Source organism: Somniosus microcephalus, chromosome 9, assembly GCF_052327205.1.
Source record: "Somniosus microcephalus isolate GS21.2 chromosome 9, FLI_Smic_1.0, whole genome shotgun sequence".
In the NCBI taxonomy this organism is placed as follows: Eukaryota; Metazoa; Chordata; class Chondrichthyes; order Squaliformes; family Somniosidae; genus Somniosus; species Somniosus microcephalus.
This window is the reverse complement of record NC_140995.1, coordinates 104523776-104541173: the sequence shown is the minus strand read 5'-3', so window position 1 is coordinate 104541173 and position 17398 is coordinate 104523776. Positions and strand designations below refer to the sequence as shown.

The 17398-nt window shown below is 43.8% G+C and overlaps 1 protein-coding gene across 1 annotated transcript in view; it reads right to left on the bottom strand.

Moving 5' to 3' along the window:
• Positions 1 to 17398, bottom strand: part of rab10 (RAB10, member RAS oncogene family) — a 76322-nt gene that overhangs the window by 19999 nt on the left and 38925 nt on the right. Inside the window, exon 2 of the mRNA XM_085996949.1 lies at positions 12201 to 12261. Coding sequence (XP_085853075.1) covers positions 12201 to 12261 — 61 coding nt within the window. The remainder of the gene's footprint in view (positions 1 to 12200; positions 12262 to 17398) is intronic.

Sequence of the window (17398 nt, the reverse complement as noted above, 5' to 3'; positions counted from 1 at the left end):
TTGAAATCTTGCACACATTTTTACTTAATACAAAGTCAATGTAACCTACCCTTCAGTGCATTTTCTTTCCCACAGAAACTTAAAAGCATCAACATGACAAGATTTAAAACTAGAGCATTTCAAAAAGTTGAGTAATTTCTTACATTTTGAGTTGGATGGTTGCACACAAATTCTCAGCTAAAATTCCATGGGAATCAGTACCTCAGCCAAATTGAAATTTTAACCATTTTTGCCAGGTAAAGGGGTTTCAATTTGACCCTATTGGCCACCAAAGCAAATTGCTCTAGTATACCCTACAATTACCATACCTTAACACACAGGTACACAAAATGTGGCCAGTAATGCCTATCCAAGTGGAGTATAGTCAGTGGTTAAAATGTGAGCCGTCACAGTATTACAGCTTCTAAAAAAAAACTCGGTGTCCTTATCTGGCTGGTCGTGACACTGCTGCTGCGCTTCCTCCCAAGTCTAAATGCCTGAGAAAGTGTCTATTAATACATGAAATTGAGTGACAACTATGATATTTTGGGCCATCAGAGCTCACCGAGATCTCATCTGATTTACTTACACACGATCCAGCAAGGGCCACTAGGTAATTAGAAGCACTGGCTGAGTTTTTCCACTTTTGCATGGAGACACTGAAATGAATTGTACTGGCATCCTAGCTAAGGTGGTATACAGCGACAACTCAAATAAGGATTGTGTATAAGTGAGATTTATGGATTTAGGAAACTTGCTCCTAGCTACTATATCTGTAAAGGGAAAAGGTGATTCAGGAACAGGCCACATTAACTCAATTATCGAACTGACCTAGAAATAGAAGGATGTCCCTATGGTGCATGGGAACTGGACATCAGCTTGGAGCTACAGGTATCAAGCTTCAACTTCCTTCCAGCAATGAAGGTCACTACTCATATCCTTGGAAGTTCTGATGTCAAATGAAAAACAGCACCACCAATGGTAAAGAGGCCACAAATGAGGAATGTCCATCTATCACCCTCCCACAGAAGTCCACTGTACCTCACCATGGAATCCAACCACCTCATCACCACAGTCCTACCCAGAACACCTTTCCTCTTTATTCCATCAGTCCTAAATTTGCCTTACCAGGTTGCATCCTTCCGGTCTTGCAGTTCTGGTTTAAATGTAATAATGCACCAAATTAATCTAGTCTATTTCACTTAGTACCAAATGCCTCCAACATCTCTCGATCACCTCCTTTCAAAGGTGAAGGAGTCCAAGTTTAAGCATTCCTTCACAACCATTAAGCCTTGTGCCCCTCTCTGCATTACTTCCAGGACACTGAAGATTCATAGAATCATAATGGCACAGGAGGCAGCCATTCGGCCCATCAAGTCCGTGCCGGCTCTCCGTAGAGCAATCCAATCAGTCCCATTCCCCGGCAAGTTTATTTCCCTCAAGTGCCTATCCAGTCTCCCCTTGAAAACTATGGGCCAGAAATTGGTGAACGGGGCTTGCAGCCCCGTTTCTGCACTTACCCCGCGCTGCCGATCAGCTCCAGGGACGCCTGGAATTGGTGTTTCCAGAAGAATCCCGGGCAGCGTATGACGTCACGCCGCCCAGGAGTGCAGCCAGCGCGAAACCAGGAGCGTGCAGTGCAAGTGAGACACGCCCCTTGAGGTCTCAGTTTCACTGGACATGCCCCCAATGTTTCTGTCAAGCTGCTAAGCATTTTTACATGCAAAGCAGCAGTTTAAATAGGTTTTTGGAAGTTTTTTGAAGATTTTGGTAACTTTTATAAACTTTTTAAAATGTTTACATTATTTTGAGTAATCTGAAGTAGTTTTAAACAGAATTAAAGCAATTTAAAGACTTTTAAAAGCCCTAAAAGAATTTTTTTTAATTCCATTTATTTATTTAGCAATGTCGTCATCATACGTGTCTTCACACTGTTCCCTTTGGGGAACTGTATGAAGTGGTGGAAGGATTTATGGCCGTGATTAACGCTCATTCCGTGACCGTGACCATCTTTGAACCAGGCATTAGGGCGGTTAATCCTATGGCGGGAGGGTTTTACGGGCTCCCACAAGCTATACAAGGAGGGGGGGCCACCCACACCCACGGACGCAAATATCCCACTGGATGTCAACCCAGAATTTAGAGCCGGAGCTCCGACTCCACTTGCCGGGACTGTCTGGAGCGGGGTTCGAAACCCTACCCTGATCTGGCCCAGCGGCGGGGATCCGACCGCTATGACAAAGGCCCAATCCGATTAGCAACGTGAAATGGCAGCATAGGGCTCCAGTCACGGGGAGGGAAAAGGCACAGGAAACATATGGGTGTCACCTTTTGTGCGGAGTGGGCCTTTTGCGTAGCAGTAAGCATCCCCGCCGCTGGGCCAGAAGGAGTAGGGTTTTGAACCCCACTCCAGACAGTCCCGGCAAGTGGAGTCGGAGTTCCAACTTTAAATTCTGGGTGGACATCCAGCGGGATACTTGCGTCCGTGGGTGTTGGTGGCCCCCCCCTCAGATGGGTTGTGGGAGCCCGTAAAACCCTCCCGCCATAGGATTAACCACCCTAATGGCTGGTTCAAAGATGGTTACGGTCACGGAATGAGCGTTAATCACGGCCATAAATCCTTCCACCACTTCATACAGTTCCCCAAAGGGAACAGCGTGAGGATACGTACGATGACGACCTCTTGCGCAATGCACCTCCTTGGACCCTCAGTCGCAGATGCGAGGGGGCAAGTCGTGCAATTGTTAAATTTTTCATTTTATTGACATGTAAAATGTTGGCCCAGTAATTCCCTTCCAACTGCGCGAGTACGGTCGGGGTACTTACGCATCTGGCCGGATGAAATGCCGGTTTTCAGCATGCACGGTGCTTTTGGGGAAAACCGGCATTTCCTGTCCTCTGAACGAAGGGGTTCAGAGGCAGAACGCGTGCGACTGCACAGGCAGCGCGTGCGCAGTATAATTCGCCGCTTTCAGTGAGGTCAAGTCCTTACAACTTACACATGAAAAAAGCATGGGTACAGTTGCTCCAGAGGCTGCGGAGGAAGATATTTCTTATCGTGCAGCTTCTGAAAGTATGTATGTCTGTATATATTCCTTTGCGTGTTATGTATATATTCCTTTACTTATGTGTATGAATGTATTATTTAATTATGACTTTCAGAGAAAGTAACTTATTGGAAAATCATAATTAAAAACACACATTCATACACATTAGTAAAGGAATATAAAACATACATATACGTAAAGGAATATGTGGACATACATACATAACTCATTCTCACATTCCATTCACAGCCACAATTGCTCCTTCTACCTACCGTTCTGAAAACCCTTAAAAAAAAAAAAAAAATTTTAACTTTAAAACTTACTTAAAATTTCTTAAAATAACTTCCCTCCCTTTCCCAAACAAAAATATTGCATTTCAGAAGCTCCACGATAAAATGTTTCTTCCTCCGCAGCCAATGAACCACTTTACACTTGCTTTTTTCAAGTGTAACTTCTGAGGACTTACCCTCACGGATTTCATGAATGAAATCTACGAAGTTCACTGCGCAAGCGCTGCCTGTGCAGTCGCACGCGCTCGAGGTCTGGAAATGCCGGCGTTCCCCGCATGCGCTGTTCATGCTGAACGCCGGCATTTCCAACAGCCAGATGCGTGAGTACCCCGAGCGCACTCACGCCTTTGGCCGCGAATTTCTGGCCCATTGAGTGTCTCCGCTTCCACCACTTCTGTCAGCAGCAAATTCCAGGTCATCATCACTCGCTGAATGAAAAAGTTTCTCACATACCCCCGTATCTCTTGCCCAAAACCTTAAATCTGTGCCCTAGTCATTATACCACCAACTTGTGGGAACAGCCTTTCCCCGTCTAGCCTATCCAAACCAGTCATAATCTTGCACACCTGTGTCAAATCACCCCTCAACCGCCTTTGCTCTAATGAAAACAAATCCAGCTTCTCCAACCGGTCCTTGTAGCGAAGATCCCCCATCCCCAGAACCATTCTGGTAAATCTCCTCTGCACCCACTCAAGGGCCTTCACATCCTTCCTAAAGTGTGGTGACCAAAACTGGACGCAATACTCCAGTTGTGGCCTAACCAGCACTTTATAAAGGTCCAGCATAACTTCTCTACTTTTGTACTCAATACCTCTATTTATGAAGCCCATGATCCCATATGTTTTGTTAACCATTATGTCCTGCCACCTTCAGGGACCTATGCACATTAACTACCAGGTCCCTCTGTCCCTGCACACTCAAACTGTGCCACTAAGTGTATATTGCCTCTGCCTGTTCCTTCTGCCAAAATGCATCACCTCACTTCTCTGAATTAAAATTCCATCTGCCACTTGTCTGCCCATTCTGCTAGCCTTTCTATGTCCTGTTGCAGTCGATTGGTATCACACTGCCACACGCCCAAGTTTGGTGTCATCAGCAAATTTAGAAATTCCTCTGTATTCCAATATCCAGGTCATTATATATCTCAAAAAAAGCAGTGGCCCCAGCACTGACCCCTGGGGAACACCAGTGTCTACCATCCTCCAGTCTGAAAAACAGCCATTTAACACTACTCGCTTTTGTCTTTAAGCCAATTCCTTATCCATACTGCCACTGACCCACCTTTTACATGAGCCTCAATTTTGTTAACCAGCCTTCTATGTGGTACTTTGTCAAACGCCTTCCGAAAATCCATGTAGACAACATCTGTTGCATTCCCTTCATCAATCCCCCTTGTTACTTCATCAAAAAATTCAATTAGATTAGTCAAACACAATCTACCTTTTACAAATCAGTGTTGGTGCTCCTTAATTAGCTTAAACCTCTCCAAGTGCCTGTTAATTTTTTCCTTGGTGTTTCTAAAAAAAAAACTTGACCCACCACTGATGTTAAACTGACCAAACTGTAGTTACTAGGATTGTCCTTACGCCCTTTGAACAATGGCGTCACATTTGCTACCTTCCAATCCTCAGGCACCTCCCCCGCATCTAGGGAAGATTGGAAAATTATGGCAAGCTCTTCTGCTATCTCCTCCCCCAATTCCCTTAGCAACCTGGGATGCAAGCCATCTGGAACAGGCCAACCTGTCCACCAGCATACCCAGCCTTTCTAGTACATCCTGCCCATCAATTTTCACCCCTTCCATTGCTTCTACCTTTTCCATTTCTAACGATATTTTGTCAGTAACCACCTCCTTAGTAAACACCGATACAAAGTACTCAGAGTATTCTAGACTTGCCTGCGCCTCTAAGCATATATCACCTTTGTCTCCAATAGGCCCCACCTAACCTCTTAGTACCCGCTTACTGTTTACATGCAGGTAGATGATTTTTGGGTTCCCTTTTGTTAAGTGCCATTCTACCCTCATTCTCTTTGCCAAGCTTATTTTCATCTTCACTTCCCCTCTCAACTTATTGTATTTGGTCTGGCTCGCCCTTGAAGAATTCACCTGACATGCTTCATACACCCTCTTCTTTGTTTCATCATCTTCTCTATCTTCCTCATCATCCAGGGAGCCCTTGCTTTGGTTCCCTTACCCTTCCCTCTTGTTGGAATGTACCTAGCCTGTACTTGCAACATCTCATCCTTAAAGATCACCCATTATTCTTTTACAGTTTTATGGTAAGTCTTTGGTTCCATTTTACCCTGGCTAGATCCTTTCGCATCCCATTGAAGTTAGCCCTATTCTAGTTTAGAAGTTCCACTCTAGATTGTTCCTTGCTCCTCTCCATTGCTAATCTAAAATCATATACGATAATCACTCGTACTCAAGCGTTCTCCCACAGACACTTGGTCGACCTGGCCCACCTTATTCCCCAGCACCAGATCCAGCAATGCCGCCTTCCCAGTTGGGCCAAGAACATACTGATCAAGGAAATTTTCTTGAACACATTTCAGAAATTCCTCCCCATCCTTTCTCTTTACCCTAGCATTATCCCAATCAATATTTGGGTAATTGAAATCCCCCAATATCACCACACTATAGCTCTTGCATATCTGATTTCCCTACAGATTTGCTCCTCTACCTACCTCACTATTTGGAGGTCTGTAGAATACCCCCAATAGCATTATCATACCCTTTTTGCTCCTCAACTCTAACCAAATGGATTCTGTCCTTGTCCCCTCAAGAACATCCTCCCTTTCCAACATTACAATGTCTTCCTTAATCAGCACTGCTACCTCACCTCCCTTCCCTATCTTTTCTGAACACCTTGTCCCTTGAATATTAAGTGCCCAGTCCTCACCGTGTTTAAGCCACGTTTCAGTTATTGCCACATCATATTGCCACACAGCTACTTGTGCTTGTAGCTCATCAACCTTATTCACCACACTTTGTTTACATACATGCATTCTAAACCTTTTTTGAATTTCAGTCTTTTAGTCTGCTATCTAATATGGTACTACCGCCTCAAGTACTATCTTCTCTAGTAATATCCAATACAATCACTCTGATGCACCTTATTCCTCTTTTCTACTCCTAAATGCTGGTGCCCAACCCCCTGCTAAACTAGTTTAAACCCTCCCCAACAGCACATAACAAACCTCCCCGCAAGAACATTGATTTCTTTATGCCTGGACAACAAAAAATGAACAATGACCAGAATACTATTGAGGCCCAACATGCTGGCCTCAAATTCATATTTGGATTTGGTAGTACGGCTCAATGTCCTGTTCGCTTGGTTGATTTGCAGCTTTTAATGTCTTGACAGCAACTTTAAATGTAGTAAGTGTTCCAAGGAGTTTGAGAACAGATGGTAAACAGCAATCGAGTTATGGAATATAACAGAAAGCATGGAAAGAGACAGATTTTAAGGAGGCTTTTAAATGTAGGGAGTTAGCAAGACAGGGGTGGGGCTTAGGGAAACAGTTCCACAGAGTAGGGTAACAAAAGTTGAAGGTTTTGTCACAGAAGGAAAGATAAAGAAAAAAAATTGCACAAGAGGCTGGAGTCAGAATATCAAACAAAATTATGGCATGACATCCAAGGAGTCCTTGACAATTCTTTACAAGAATCTTTTAGGAAAAAAAAACCTTGTGGGAGAGAAATCTGCTGCTTACGAAGAAACGGCTAAGTGCCGCTTGGTAAACATTTACAGCAGAATGTGATAAGGCCACCTTATTAAACATGTTGTGCATTTCTTAAAAAAGGGACAATGTCTTTGCGTGTTCTGCACTTACAGGAGGGAAACATTATGCATCATTTCTTCAATGTACAAATGGGAAGAATTTATATTGAAATAAGAAAAAATGCAAGTGCTGGAAATATAGATCCACCCTCTCCAGTCAGCAGCTAAAAGAACAAAGCCAGGTTATGAAGCCGAGTTAAGGATACGTACCCGTTTTATAGACGCTAACTTGGAGTGATGTATTTACAGCATGAATTTAGATTAGTACTTCAGACATTAAAACAGAAGGTTTGTTACCCGGTTATTATATTTTTGGCCTTCAATATATTCTTCCTGGTCATCTCTACGCAATTTTACTTCCATACAAATTAATAGTAAATCAGCGGCCGTACAAACACGTGGAGAGGAAGGGAGGTGGTCCTCTGGTAGCGTACCTAAATCCTTTGGAAATTAGGTGGCTGCCACTGAGGCATTGATACAGGGGTGTGTGTGCGAGAGAGAGCGCAGAGAACCAAGGACATTTTATAAACTTTTGTACACAGATTTGAGTCTCATTAAGAAAAAACCTCAAGGAAGCTAGTGAAAATCTTAATTTGTTTATGCTCCAGACACAAATGGGAGATTGGCTCAATAGAGGCCAGCATGGAAAACTGCAGTGTCAAACAATGTCATTCTTAGCAGTTGAAAATTGTAATTTTGTGATGCACTATCAGCTGCCCTACAGATAGCATTAAAACACAATGTACACAAATTCTAACAAGAGCTTTAACCTCACTGGTGGCTCTGGGCCAGAAGAGGAAGGAGTAGCAAAATGATCATTTATTTAGCTTCCTCTTAAATGCATGAAGGAGAAAGGAATAGAAGGATATGCTGATAGGGTTAGATAAAGTAGGGTGGAAGGAGGCTTGTGTGGAGGCACTTTACAGCCTTCCGGACTCATTGAGTTCAACAATTTCAGGTCATAACCTCTGCCCCCATTTTTCCAGACTGCAGCTGTTGATGATTCTGCTAATCCCATTTACAGCTCTTCTAGACCCATTTTTTGTTTATTTCTACCATTACCATAATTCATTGTCTTTTAATCTCTCCTTCCTATCAGACTTTCCTTGTTGTGCTCCACTCCCCCCCTTTCGCTGTCTCTGTACTTGCTTAAAACCTGTTACATCTAACATTTTCCAGTTCTGACGAAAGGTCATCGACCTGAAACATTAACTATTTCTCTCTCCACAGATGCTGCCTGACCTGCTGAGTATTTCCAGCATTTTCTGTTTTTATTTTAGATTTCCAGCATCCGCAGTATTTTGCTTTTGTCCTGGCATAGATCAGTTGGGCTGAATGGGTTGTTTCTGTGCTGAAAATTCTATGGAATTCTACATGATTACTAATCAATTTGATTGAACACTGTAGTAATAGATCTTGGTATATATTGGTAATTAGATTTTTATTTGTTCACTGGATATGGGCATCGCTGGCAAGGCCAGCATTTATTGCCTATCCCTAGATGCCATTGAGGTGGTGGTAGTGAGCCACCTTGACCCACTGCAGTCCATATGATGAAGGTGCTCCCATAGCACTGTTAGGGAGGGAGCATGGGAATTCTGACCCAGCGACAATGAAGGAATGGCGATATACTTCCAAGTCAGGATGGTGTGACTTGGAGGGGAACTTGGAGGTGGTGGTGGTGGTGTTCCCATGCGCCTGCTGCCCATGTCCTTCTGGGTGGAAGAGGTCGCAGGTTTGGGAGATGCTGCCGAAGAAGCCTTGGCGAGTTGCTGCAGTGCATCTTGTAGATGGTACACCGGTGGTGGAGAGAGAGAATGTTTAAGGTGGTGGATGGGGTGCCAATTAAGCAGGCTCTTTTGTCTTGGATGGTGTCGAGCTTCAAGTGTTGTTGGAGCTACACTCAGACAAGGAGAGTATTCCATCACACTCCTTACTTGCACCTTGTAGACGATGCAAAGGTTTTGGGGAGTCAGGTGGTGAGACACTCGCCTCAGAACACCCAGCCTCTGACCCACTCTTGTTGCCAGTGTATGTGCGGCTGGTCCAGTTAAGTTTCTGGTCAATGGTGACCCCCAGGATATTGATGGTAGGGGATTCAGCTATGGTAATGCTGTTGAATGTCAAGGGGTGCTGGTTAGATGCTCGCTTTTTGGAGATAGTCATTGCCTCGCGAATGTTACCTGCCAGCTATCATCCCAAGCTGGAATGTCATCCAGGTCTTGCAGCATGCAGGCATGGACTGCTTCATTATCTGAAGAGCTGCGAATGGCACTGAACACTGCAGTCATCAGCGAACATCCTTACTTCTGACCTTATGATGGAGGAAAGGTCATTGATGAAGCAGCTGAAGATGTTTGGGCCTAGGACACTGCCCTGAGGAACTCCTGCAGCGATGTCCTGGGGCTGTGATGATTGACCTCCAATCACCACAACCATCTTCCTTTGTGCTAGGTATGACTCCAGCCAGCGGAGAGTTTACCCTGATTCCCATTGGACATCAGTTTTACTAGGGCTCCTTGATGCTACACTCAGTCAAATGCTGCCTTGATGTCAAGGGCAGTCACTCTCACCTCAGGAATTCGGTTCTTTTGTCCATGTTTGGGCCAAGGCTGTAATGAGGTCTGGAGCAGAGTGGTCCGGGCAGAACCCAAACTGAGCATCAGGGAGCAGGTTATTGGCGAGTAAGTGCTGCTCGATAGCACTGTCGACGCCAACTTCCATGACTTTGCTGATGATTGAGGGTAGACTGATGGGGCGGTGATTGGCTGTTTTGGATTTGTCCTGCTTTTTGCGGACAGGACATACCATGGCAGTTTTCCACATTGTCAGATAGATGCCAGTGTTGTAGCTGTACTCAACAGCTTAGCTAGAGGCACGGCTAGTTCTGGAGCACAAGTCTTCAGCACGACAGCCTGGATGCTGTCGGGGCCCACAGCTTTTGCTGTATTCAGTGTGCTCAGCCGTTTCTTGATAACAGGTGGAGTGAATAGAATTGGCTGAAGACTGGCTTCTGTGGTGGTGGGGACCTCAAGGAGGCCAATATAGATCATCCACTCAGCACTTCTGTATGAAGATGGCTGCAAACGCTTCAACTTTGTCTTTTGCACTCACGTGCTGGGCACCACCATCATTGATGGGGATATTGATGGAGCTTCCTCCAGTTAGTTGTTTAATCGTCCATCACCATTCACGACTGGATGTGGCAGGACTGCAGAGCTTTGATCTGATCCATTGATTGTGGGATCACTTAGCTCTGTCTATAACATGCATGTAGTCTTGTTACACTTCCCCAGGTTTGCACCACATTTTAAGGTACACCTGGTGCTGCTCTTGGCATGCTCTTCTACACACCTTGTTGAACCCGGGTTGGTCCCGTGGCTTGATGGTAATGGTAGTGTGAGGGATATGCCGGGCCATGAGCTTACAGATTGTGGTGGAATACAATTCTGCTGCTGCCGATAGCCCACAGTGCCTTGTGGATGCCCAGTTTGGAGTGACTAGATCTGTTCTGAATCTATCCCATTTAGCAGTGGTAGTGCCACACAACACGATGGAGGATGCCACCTGTGTGAAGATGGGACTTAGTCTCCACAATGACTGTGCTGTGGTCACTGCCGTCATGGACATATGCACCTGCGACAGGTAGATTGGCAAGGAAGAGGTCAAGTAGGTTTTTCCCCTCATGTTGGTTCTTTCACCTGTCGCAGGCCCAGATTGGCAGCTAGGTCCTTCAGGACTCAGCCAGCTCGGGCAGTAGTGGTGCTACCGAGCCACTCTGTGATGGACATTGAAGTCCCCCACCCAGAGTACATCCTGTTCCCTTGCTACTCAGTGCTTCTTCCAAGTGGTTTTCAACATGGAGGAGTACTGATTCATCAGCTGAGGGAGGGCAGTAGGTGGTAATCGGCAGGAGGTTTCCTTGCCCATGCTTGACCTGAAGCCATGAGACTTCATGGGTCCAGAGTCAATGTTGAGGACTCCCAGGGCCACTCCTTCCCAACTGTATACCACTGTGCCTCCACCCGTGGTGGGTCTGTCCTGCCCGAGAGACAGGACATACCCAGGGACGGTGGAGGAAGAGTTTGGGACATTGGCTGAAAGGTATGATTGTGACTATGACTGTCAGGCTGTTGCTGGGACAGCTCTCCCAATTTTGGCATAAGTTCCCAGATGTTGGCGAGGTGGATTTTGCAGGGTCAACTGGGCTGGGTGTGCCAGTCGTATCCGTAGCCAGTGCAGAGTTCAATGCCAGGTGGTCCGTCCGGTTTTATTGCACTTGTTTTTTGTAGCTTTTTTTTTTATATAAAACATGCGAGTGGCTTGCTCGGCCATTTCAGAGGGCAGTTAAGAGTCAACCACATTGCTGTGGGTCTGGAATCACATATGCCAGACCAGGTAAGAATGGCAGATTTCCTTCCCTAAAGGGCATTAGTGAACCAGATGGGTTTTTTACAACAATCAGATCGTTTCATGGTCACCATTACTGATGCTAGTTTTTTATTTCAGATTTATTTAATTAACTGAATTTAAATTCCCCAGCTGCCGTGTTGGAATTTGAACTCACGTCTCCGGATCATTAGTTCAGGCCTCTGGGTTACAAGTCCAGTAACATAACCACTATGCTACCGTTCTACCAAAGATGTTGTTTTTGTACTTCAGAAGTCAAGGTGAAACAGGTCCATAGGGAATCACACCAAAATTAAAGAGCAGCGAAGAGGTAAAATACTGGTTGGGTGATACGGAATTTTTAAAGTCAGTATGTTGCAGGAGGAAATTAGGACAGGGAAGTACTGTAGCGTTTCAGTCTTAATTGTGAATTTAAGGTACAACACAAAGTCTGTACAACTGCAATCTCAGTTAAAAGTGCATGAACTGTGTTTAGAAAAGCAGAGTACATTAGAATACTGGAATAATCAGCCAACTTCACTTACAATTAAGTTAGTTCTCATACACTGGATTTCCAGGGAAACTTGCTACATTAACAAATACAGCAACCACTTAAGAAAAATATGTACACCTTTTACTGGTACAGATGTACCCTTCAATCCACAAAATTCTTCTATCTAGAGAGAGGGAATTAGTAAAAGTTCACTTACCATATCTGCAATTTGATCTTCTTTCCTTGTAGTTCCACTGTTTTGATTTTAAAATCAATTCCTAGAATTGAGAAAGCAACCATTTTAAAATGTGATAAAACTTTAATATTTATTAATCAGCATTTAGACTAAACACACATTTAAACTCTGAATCAAACCTAGCCTAAGATTTTAGGTTTTCCCCAAGAATGGCCAAGTATCAGAAGCAATTCAGTGTAAAGTCATTCAAAATGGCTGGTAGTTAAGACAGGTCATATTTCATAACCCAAGTTCTAGTAAATCTAACCAAAAACTTAGGCAATTCAGTCTCAGGACTTGATTATTGCAATGGAACTCCCTTCCTGCTTAACCACGATTAAAGACAATACGATTATGTAAGCATTCAGTGCCATTAACCAGCCAGTCTATTACTTTGACCATGACAAAACAGTCTGCAGAATTCAAATGCCTAAAGAAAATGCTGTGCTCGCATGAAGAATTTTTTGTCTAAGTAATGTCACAAATTAACTAGTTTAAAACAAAAAACAAAAACTCCCAGCAGTATTTCCCTGAAATCATCCATTTATATCAAGGCATCCTAATGAACTCATAGAATGGTTACAGCACAGAAGGAATCCATTTGGCCAGTCGAGCCTGGGCCAGCTCTCTGCAAGAGCACTTCAGCTAGTCCCACTCCCCAATAGCCCTGCAAATGGTTTTCCCTTCAGGTACTTATCCAATTCCCTTTTGAAAGCCACTATTGAATCTGCCTCCACCACCCTCTCTGGCAGTGCATTCCAGATCCTAACTACTCGCTGCGTAAAAAAGTTTTTCCTCATATCACCTTTGGTGCTTCTGCCAATCACCATAAATCTGTGTCCTCTGGTTCTTGACCCTTCCACCAATGGGAACAGTTTCTCTCCATCTACTCTGTCTAGACCCAGCATGATTTTGAACACCTCTATCAAATCTCCTCTCAGCCTTCCCTGCTCGAAGGAGAACATCCCCAGCTTCTCCAGTCTATCCACGTAACTGAAGTCCCTCATCCCTGGAACCATTCCTGTAAACTTTTTCTGCACCCTTTAAGGCCTTCACATCCTTCCTAAAGTGCAGTGCCCAGAATTGGACACAATGCTCCAGTTAAGGTCAGACTAGTGTTAGAACAGAACATAAGAAATAGGAGGAGTAGGCCATTCAGCCCCTAAAACCTGCTCCGCCATTCAATAAGATCATGGCCGATCTACTACAACTTTCCTGCACTATCCCTATATCCCTCGATTCCCTTAATATCCAAAACTCTATCAGTTTCTGTCTTGAATATACTCAATGACTGAGCATCCTCAGCCCTCTGGGGTAGAGAATTCCAAAGACTCACCACCCTCAGCAAAAAAATCTCATCTCAGTCCTAAATGGCCGACCCCTTATTCTGAGACGGACGCCTGGTTCTAGACTCCCCAGTCAGGGCAAACAGCCTCCCTGCTTCTACAGTCAAGCCCTGTAAGAATTTTGTATAATTTGATGAGATCACCTCTGATTTCTTCTAAAATCTGGAGAATATAGGCCTAGTCTACTCAATCTCTCCTCATAGGACAATCCCCCCCATCCCAGGAAACAGTCTGGTGAACCTTTGTTGCACTCCCTCTATGGCAAGTATATCCTTCCTTAGATAGAGACCAAAACATACACAATACTCCAGGTGTGGTCTCACTAGGGCCCTATATAATTGCAGTAAGCAGTCTTTACTCTTATACTCAAATCCTCTTGTAATAAAGGCCAACATACAATTTGCTTTCCTAATTGCTTGCTGTACCTACATGTTAACCTTCAGTGATTTGTGTACAAGGACACCCAGGTCCCTCTGAACACCAACATTTCCCAATCTCTCCATTTAAAAAATACCCTGCTTTTCTATTTTTCCTACCAAAGTGGATAACTTCACATTTCTGCACATTATATTCCATTTGCTATGTTCTTGCCCACTCACTTAGCCTTGAAGCCTCTTGGCATCCTCAGTTAGCCTTGTAACATCACATCCTTAATAGAGTCTAGCATTTTCCCTACTACTGAGGTCAGGCTAACTGGTCTGTAGTTCCGTTTCCTCTCTCCCTCCTTTCTTAATAGTGGGGTTACATTTGCTGTTTGCGGCTAAGTGAGTGGGCAAGAACATGGCAAATGGAATATAATGGGCCGTCTTTTGTGACCCTACGGGTGCGGAAGCGCCTGTGGCGGCGGCGCAAGTTCCAGGTTTAAGCATGCGAAGCACATGCACTAAAACCCAGAACTTGCGATCTGTCAAGAATCCTCTTGACAGATCCTCCACATCCCCAGGAGATGGGCCACTACGGGTGGAGAGTTGCGCTATTTGCCCAACTTCCGCCTGCTGAATGCCTGTGAAATTCTGACTCGTAAGGCCTGCTTTTACCAGCATGAGTTTTAAAAAAGTAGAAAATGTTATCACTCATTTGTACTTTAAAAACCCTGTTCAATAGGGATTTATTTTTAGCCGTTAAAACAATATTTTTCAAAATTAAGTTTCAGTTTAAGATATTTAATTAAATGCCATTAATTTAATTTTAAGTAATTAAAGAAAATTCAAATGTTTTATTTTTTTTTTTAAAAATTGATTCCCATTCATACTTATGGGAGTTCCGTACATACGGAATGCCCATAAATATGAATGGGGATTCCCTTTTATTGGTTGGGGCGGCCCACGCGACCTCAGGAGCACTTGCGAACGACATGCGTCCCTGCCCGCACGTACCCGGAGACCCCCAGGATCACAAGTCTCCATATCTCCCAGGCCACCAGGTAAATGCGTAGATCTAACAGGTCGGAGGCATCTGCCGCAGGAAGCCTCAAATTGCTAATTTTGGGCCAGTGTTTTATAAAGGTTCATCATAACGTCCTTGCTTTTGTACTCTGCTTCTATTTATGAAGCCCAGGATCCCGCAAGTTTAACTGCTTTTTCAATCTGTCATGCCACCTTCAACATTTGTGCACATACACATTCATGCACCCTATTTAGAATTGTATCCTTTAGTTTATATTGCCTCTCATTCTTCCTAACAGTGTATCACTTCGAACTGGTGTTAAATTTCATCTGCCACATGTTCACCCATTCCACCAGCCTATGTCTGTCCTCTTGAAGTCCATCACGCTCCTCCTCACTGTTCACTATACTCTCAAGTTTTGCGTCATCTGCAAATTTTGAACTTGTGCCCTGTACACCCAAGTCATTAATATACATTCCCTGGTGAACAGCGCTGTGTGCCTTCCTCCAGTGCGAAAAACAACAGGTCACAGTACTGTTTCCTGTCACTTAGCCAATTATGCATCCATGCTGCCACTGTCCCTTTTATTCCATGGGCTTCAACTTTGCTGGCAAGCCTATTATGTGGCACTTTATCAAACGCCTTTTGGAAGTCCATGCACACCACATCAACCGCATTGCCCTCAACAACCCTCCCAGCTACCTCATCAAAAAACTCAATCAAGTTATAAAGGCAAACACAATTTGCCTTAACAAATCTGTGCTGACTTTCCTTAATTAATCCACATTCTAAGTCATACAAAAGCAAAATACTGCAGATGCTGTAAATCTGAAATAAAAAAAGAAAATGCTGGAAATACTCCAGGTCAGGCAGCATCTGCTGAGAGAAAAAGAGTTAACATTTCAGGTTGATGACCTTTCGTCAGTCGTTTGTCCAAGTCATTGCAGCTAGTTTCAAAAAAAGCATAACTATCAGTTTTCGGTTTTGATAAGTCACATATATGTTAGAGTATCCTGATTATACTATACTTTAGGAATGAGAATTAGCAAATTTGATTCCAGATTGTGCAGCTCATCCACAATCGACTGGTCTTGAGCCTGGGTGTTATCCCAATTCCCAGACCCAGCTGTAGAGCGATGTCGAGGAAGGATTTTGTTTTTAAGTGTGAATTTTATATTTAGGCAAGGAATCTTAAGTGGTGCAAAATTAAATAGTTTTAGCCTTGCTGGGTCAGCAAACAAAACTCTTCTTACTCAGCCCCAGAGTGCCTCAACACCAACTACAGAATCTCGACCACCATAACTTTTCCAATTCCAACACCCGCCATCCTTGCAGTTTCAGAAATGAGCAACTGACACCAATTAGAGGCATTTTTTTCATTTGGCACATCAGAATGAGTCAAGGCTGCAAAAATCTAATTTCACATAGAAAGGGACCTATCAGCTGGGGTTAGATTCAAATCCACATCCCAGAGATGAAGCGACAGTGTATACAATCTACTGCACCAGCCCCCCCAAAAAAATTTTGATGTCTAAAGCATTTTCACCTATGCAAATGGAGTACAGTAATGACCTATGTTCCTAGCCACACACTACATTTTGCAGCTGGAAGATTTAGAGCACAGAACACATTCAGGTTTTACGTAAACGTAAGACACTACTTTCTCCAGATTTGGAAGACACTAGGTTCACCCTTCCACTTTCCATTTTTGTAGAATTTGAACTCTATACTGGTGCAGAGTTCCACTAAGTAATGTGTAAATCTTGTGTAGAGTGCAAGCTTGGTGGATTAGCTCCTGCATTTATGTTGTAGGAAAGATTGGCATTAGACAACAAATGTGAAGATCATATTTTTCATGAGTCGACAACACAGTCACTTCCATGAGCAAAGAGTAAAATACTAATCAAAGGATGGGTGGGGACAACTGGAGACCAAAAGGAAATCTTGGGAGGCAGAGGTCATGGCGGAGTACTGAATAGTACTTTGAATCTGTCTTCATAAAAGAGAATGCTGCTTATGTCACAGTAAAGGAGGGGGTAGAGTAATTGGACAGGATAAATAAGGAGGTACTTAAAAGGTTGGCAGTACTTAAGGTAGAAGAGTCACCCAATCCAGATGGGATGCATCCCAAGTTGTTGAGGGAGGTTAATGTGGAAAGAGTGGAATATCTGGCCACAATCATTCAATCCTGGGACAATATTAATTGCCACTTGAAACACATGGGTTAACAAATGACAGCCATTACAGATGGTAGAGGCAAACTGTGCCTGACAAACTTGAGTCTTTTGATGAAATAACAGTATGTGTTGATGAAAGCAGTACAGTTGATGTGTTTCTGTTCTTTCAATAAAGTGTTTGATGAAGTGCCACATAATAGACTAGTTAGCAAAATTGAAGCCCATAGGATTAAAGGGGCAATGGCAGCATGGATACAAAATTGGCTAAGAC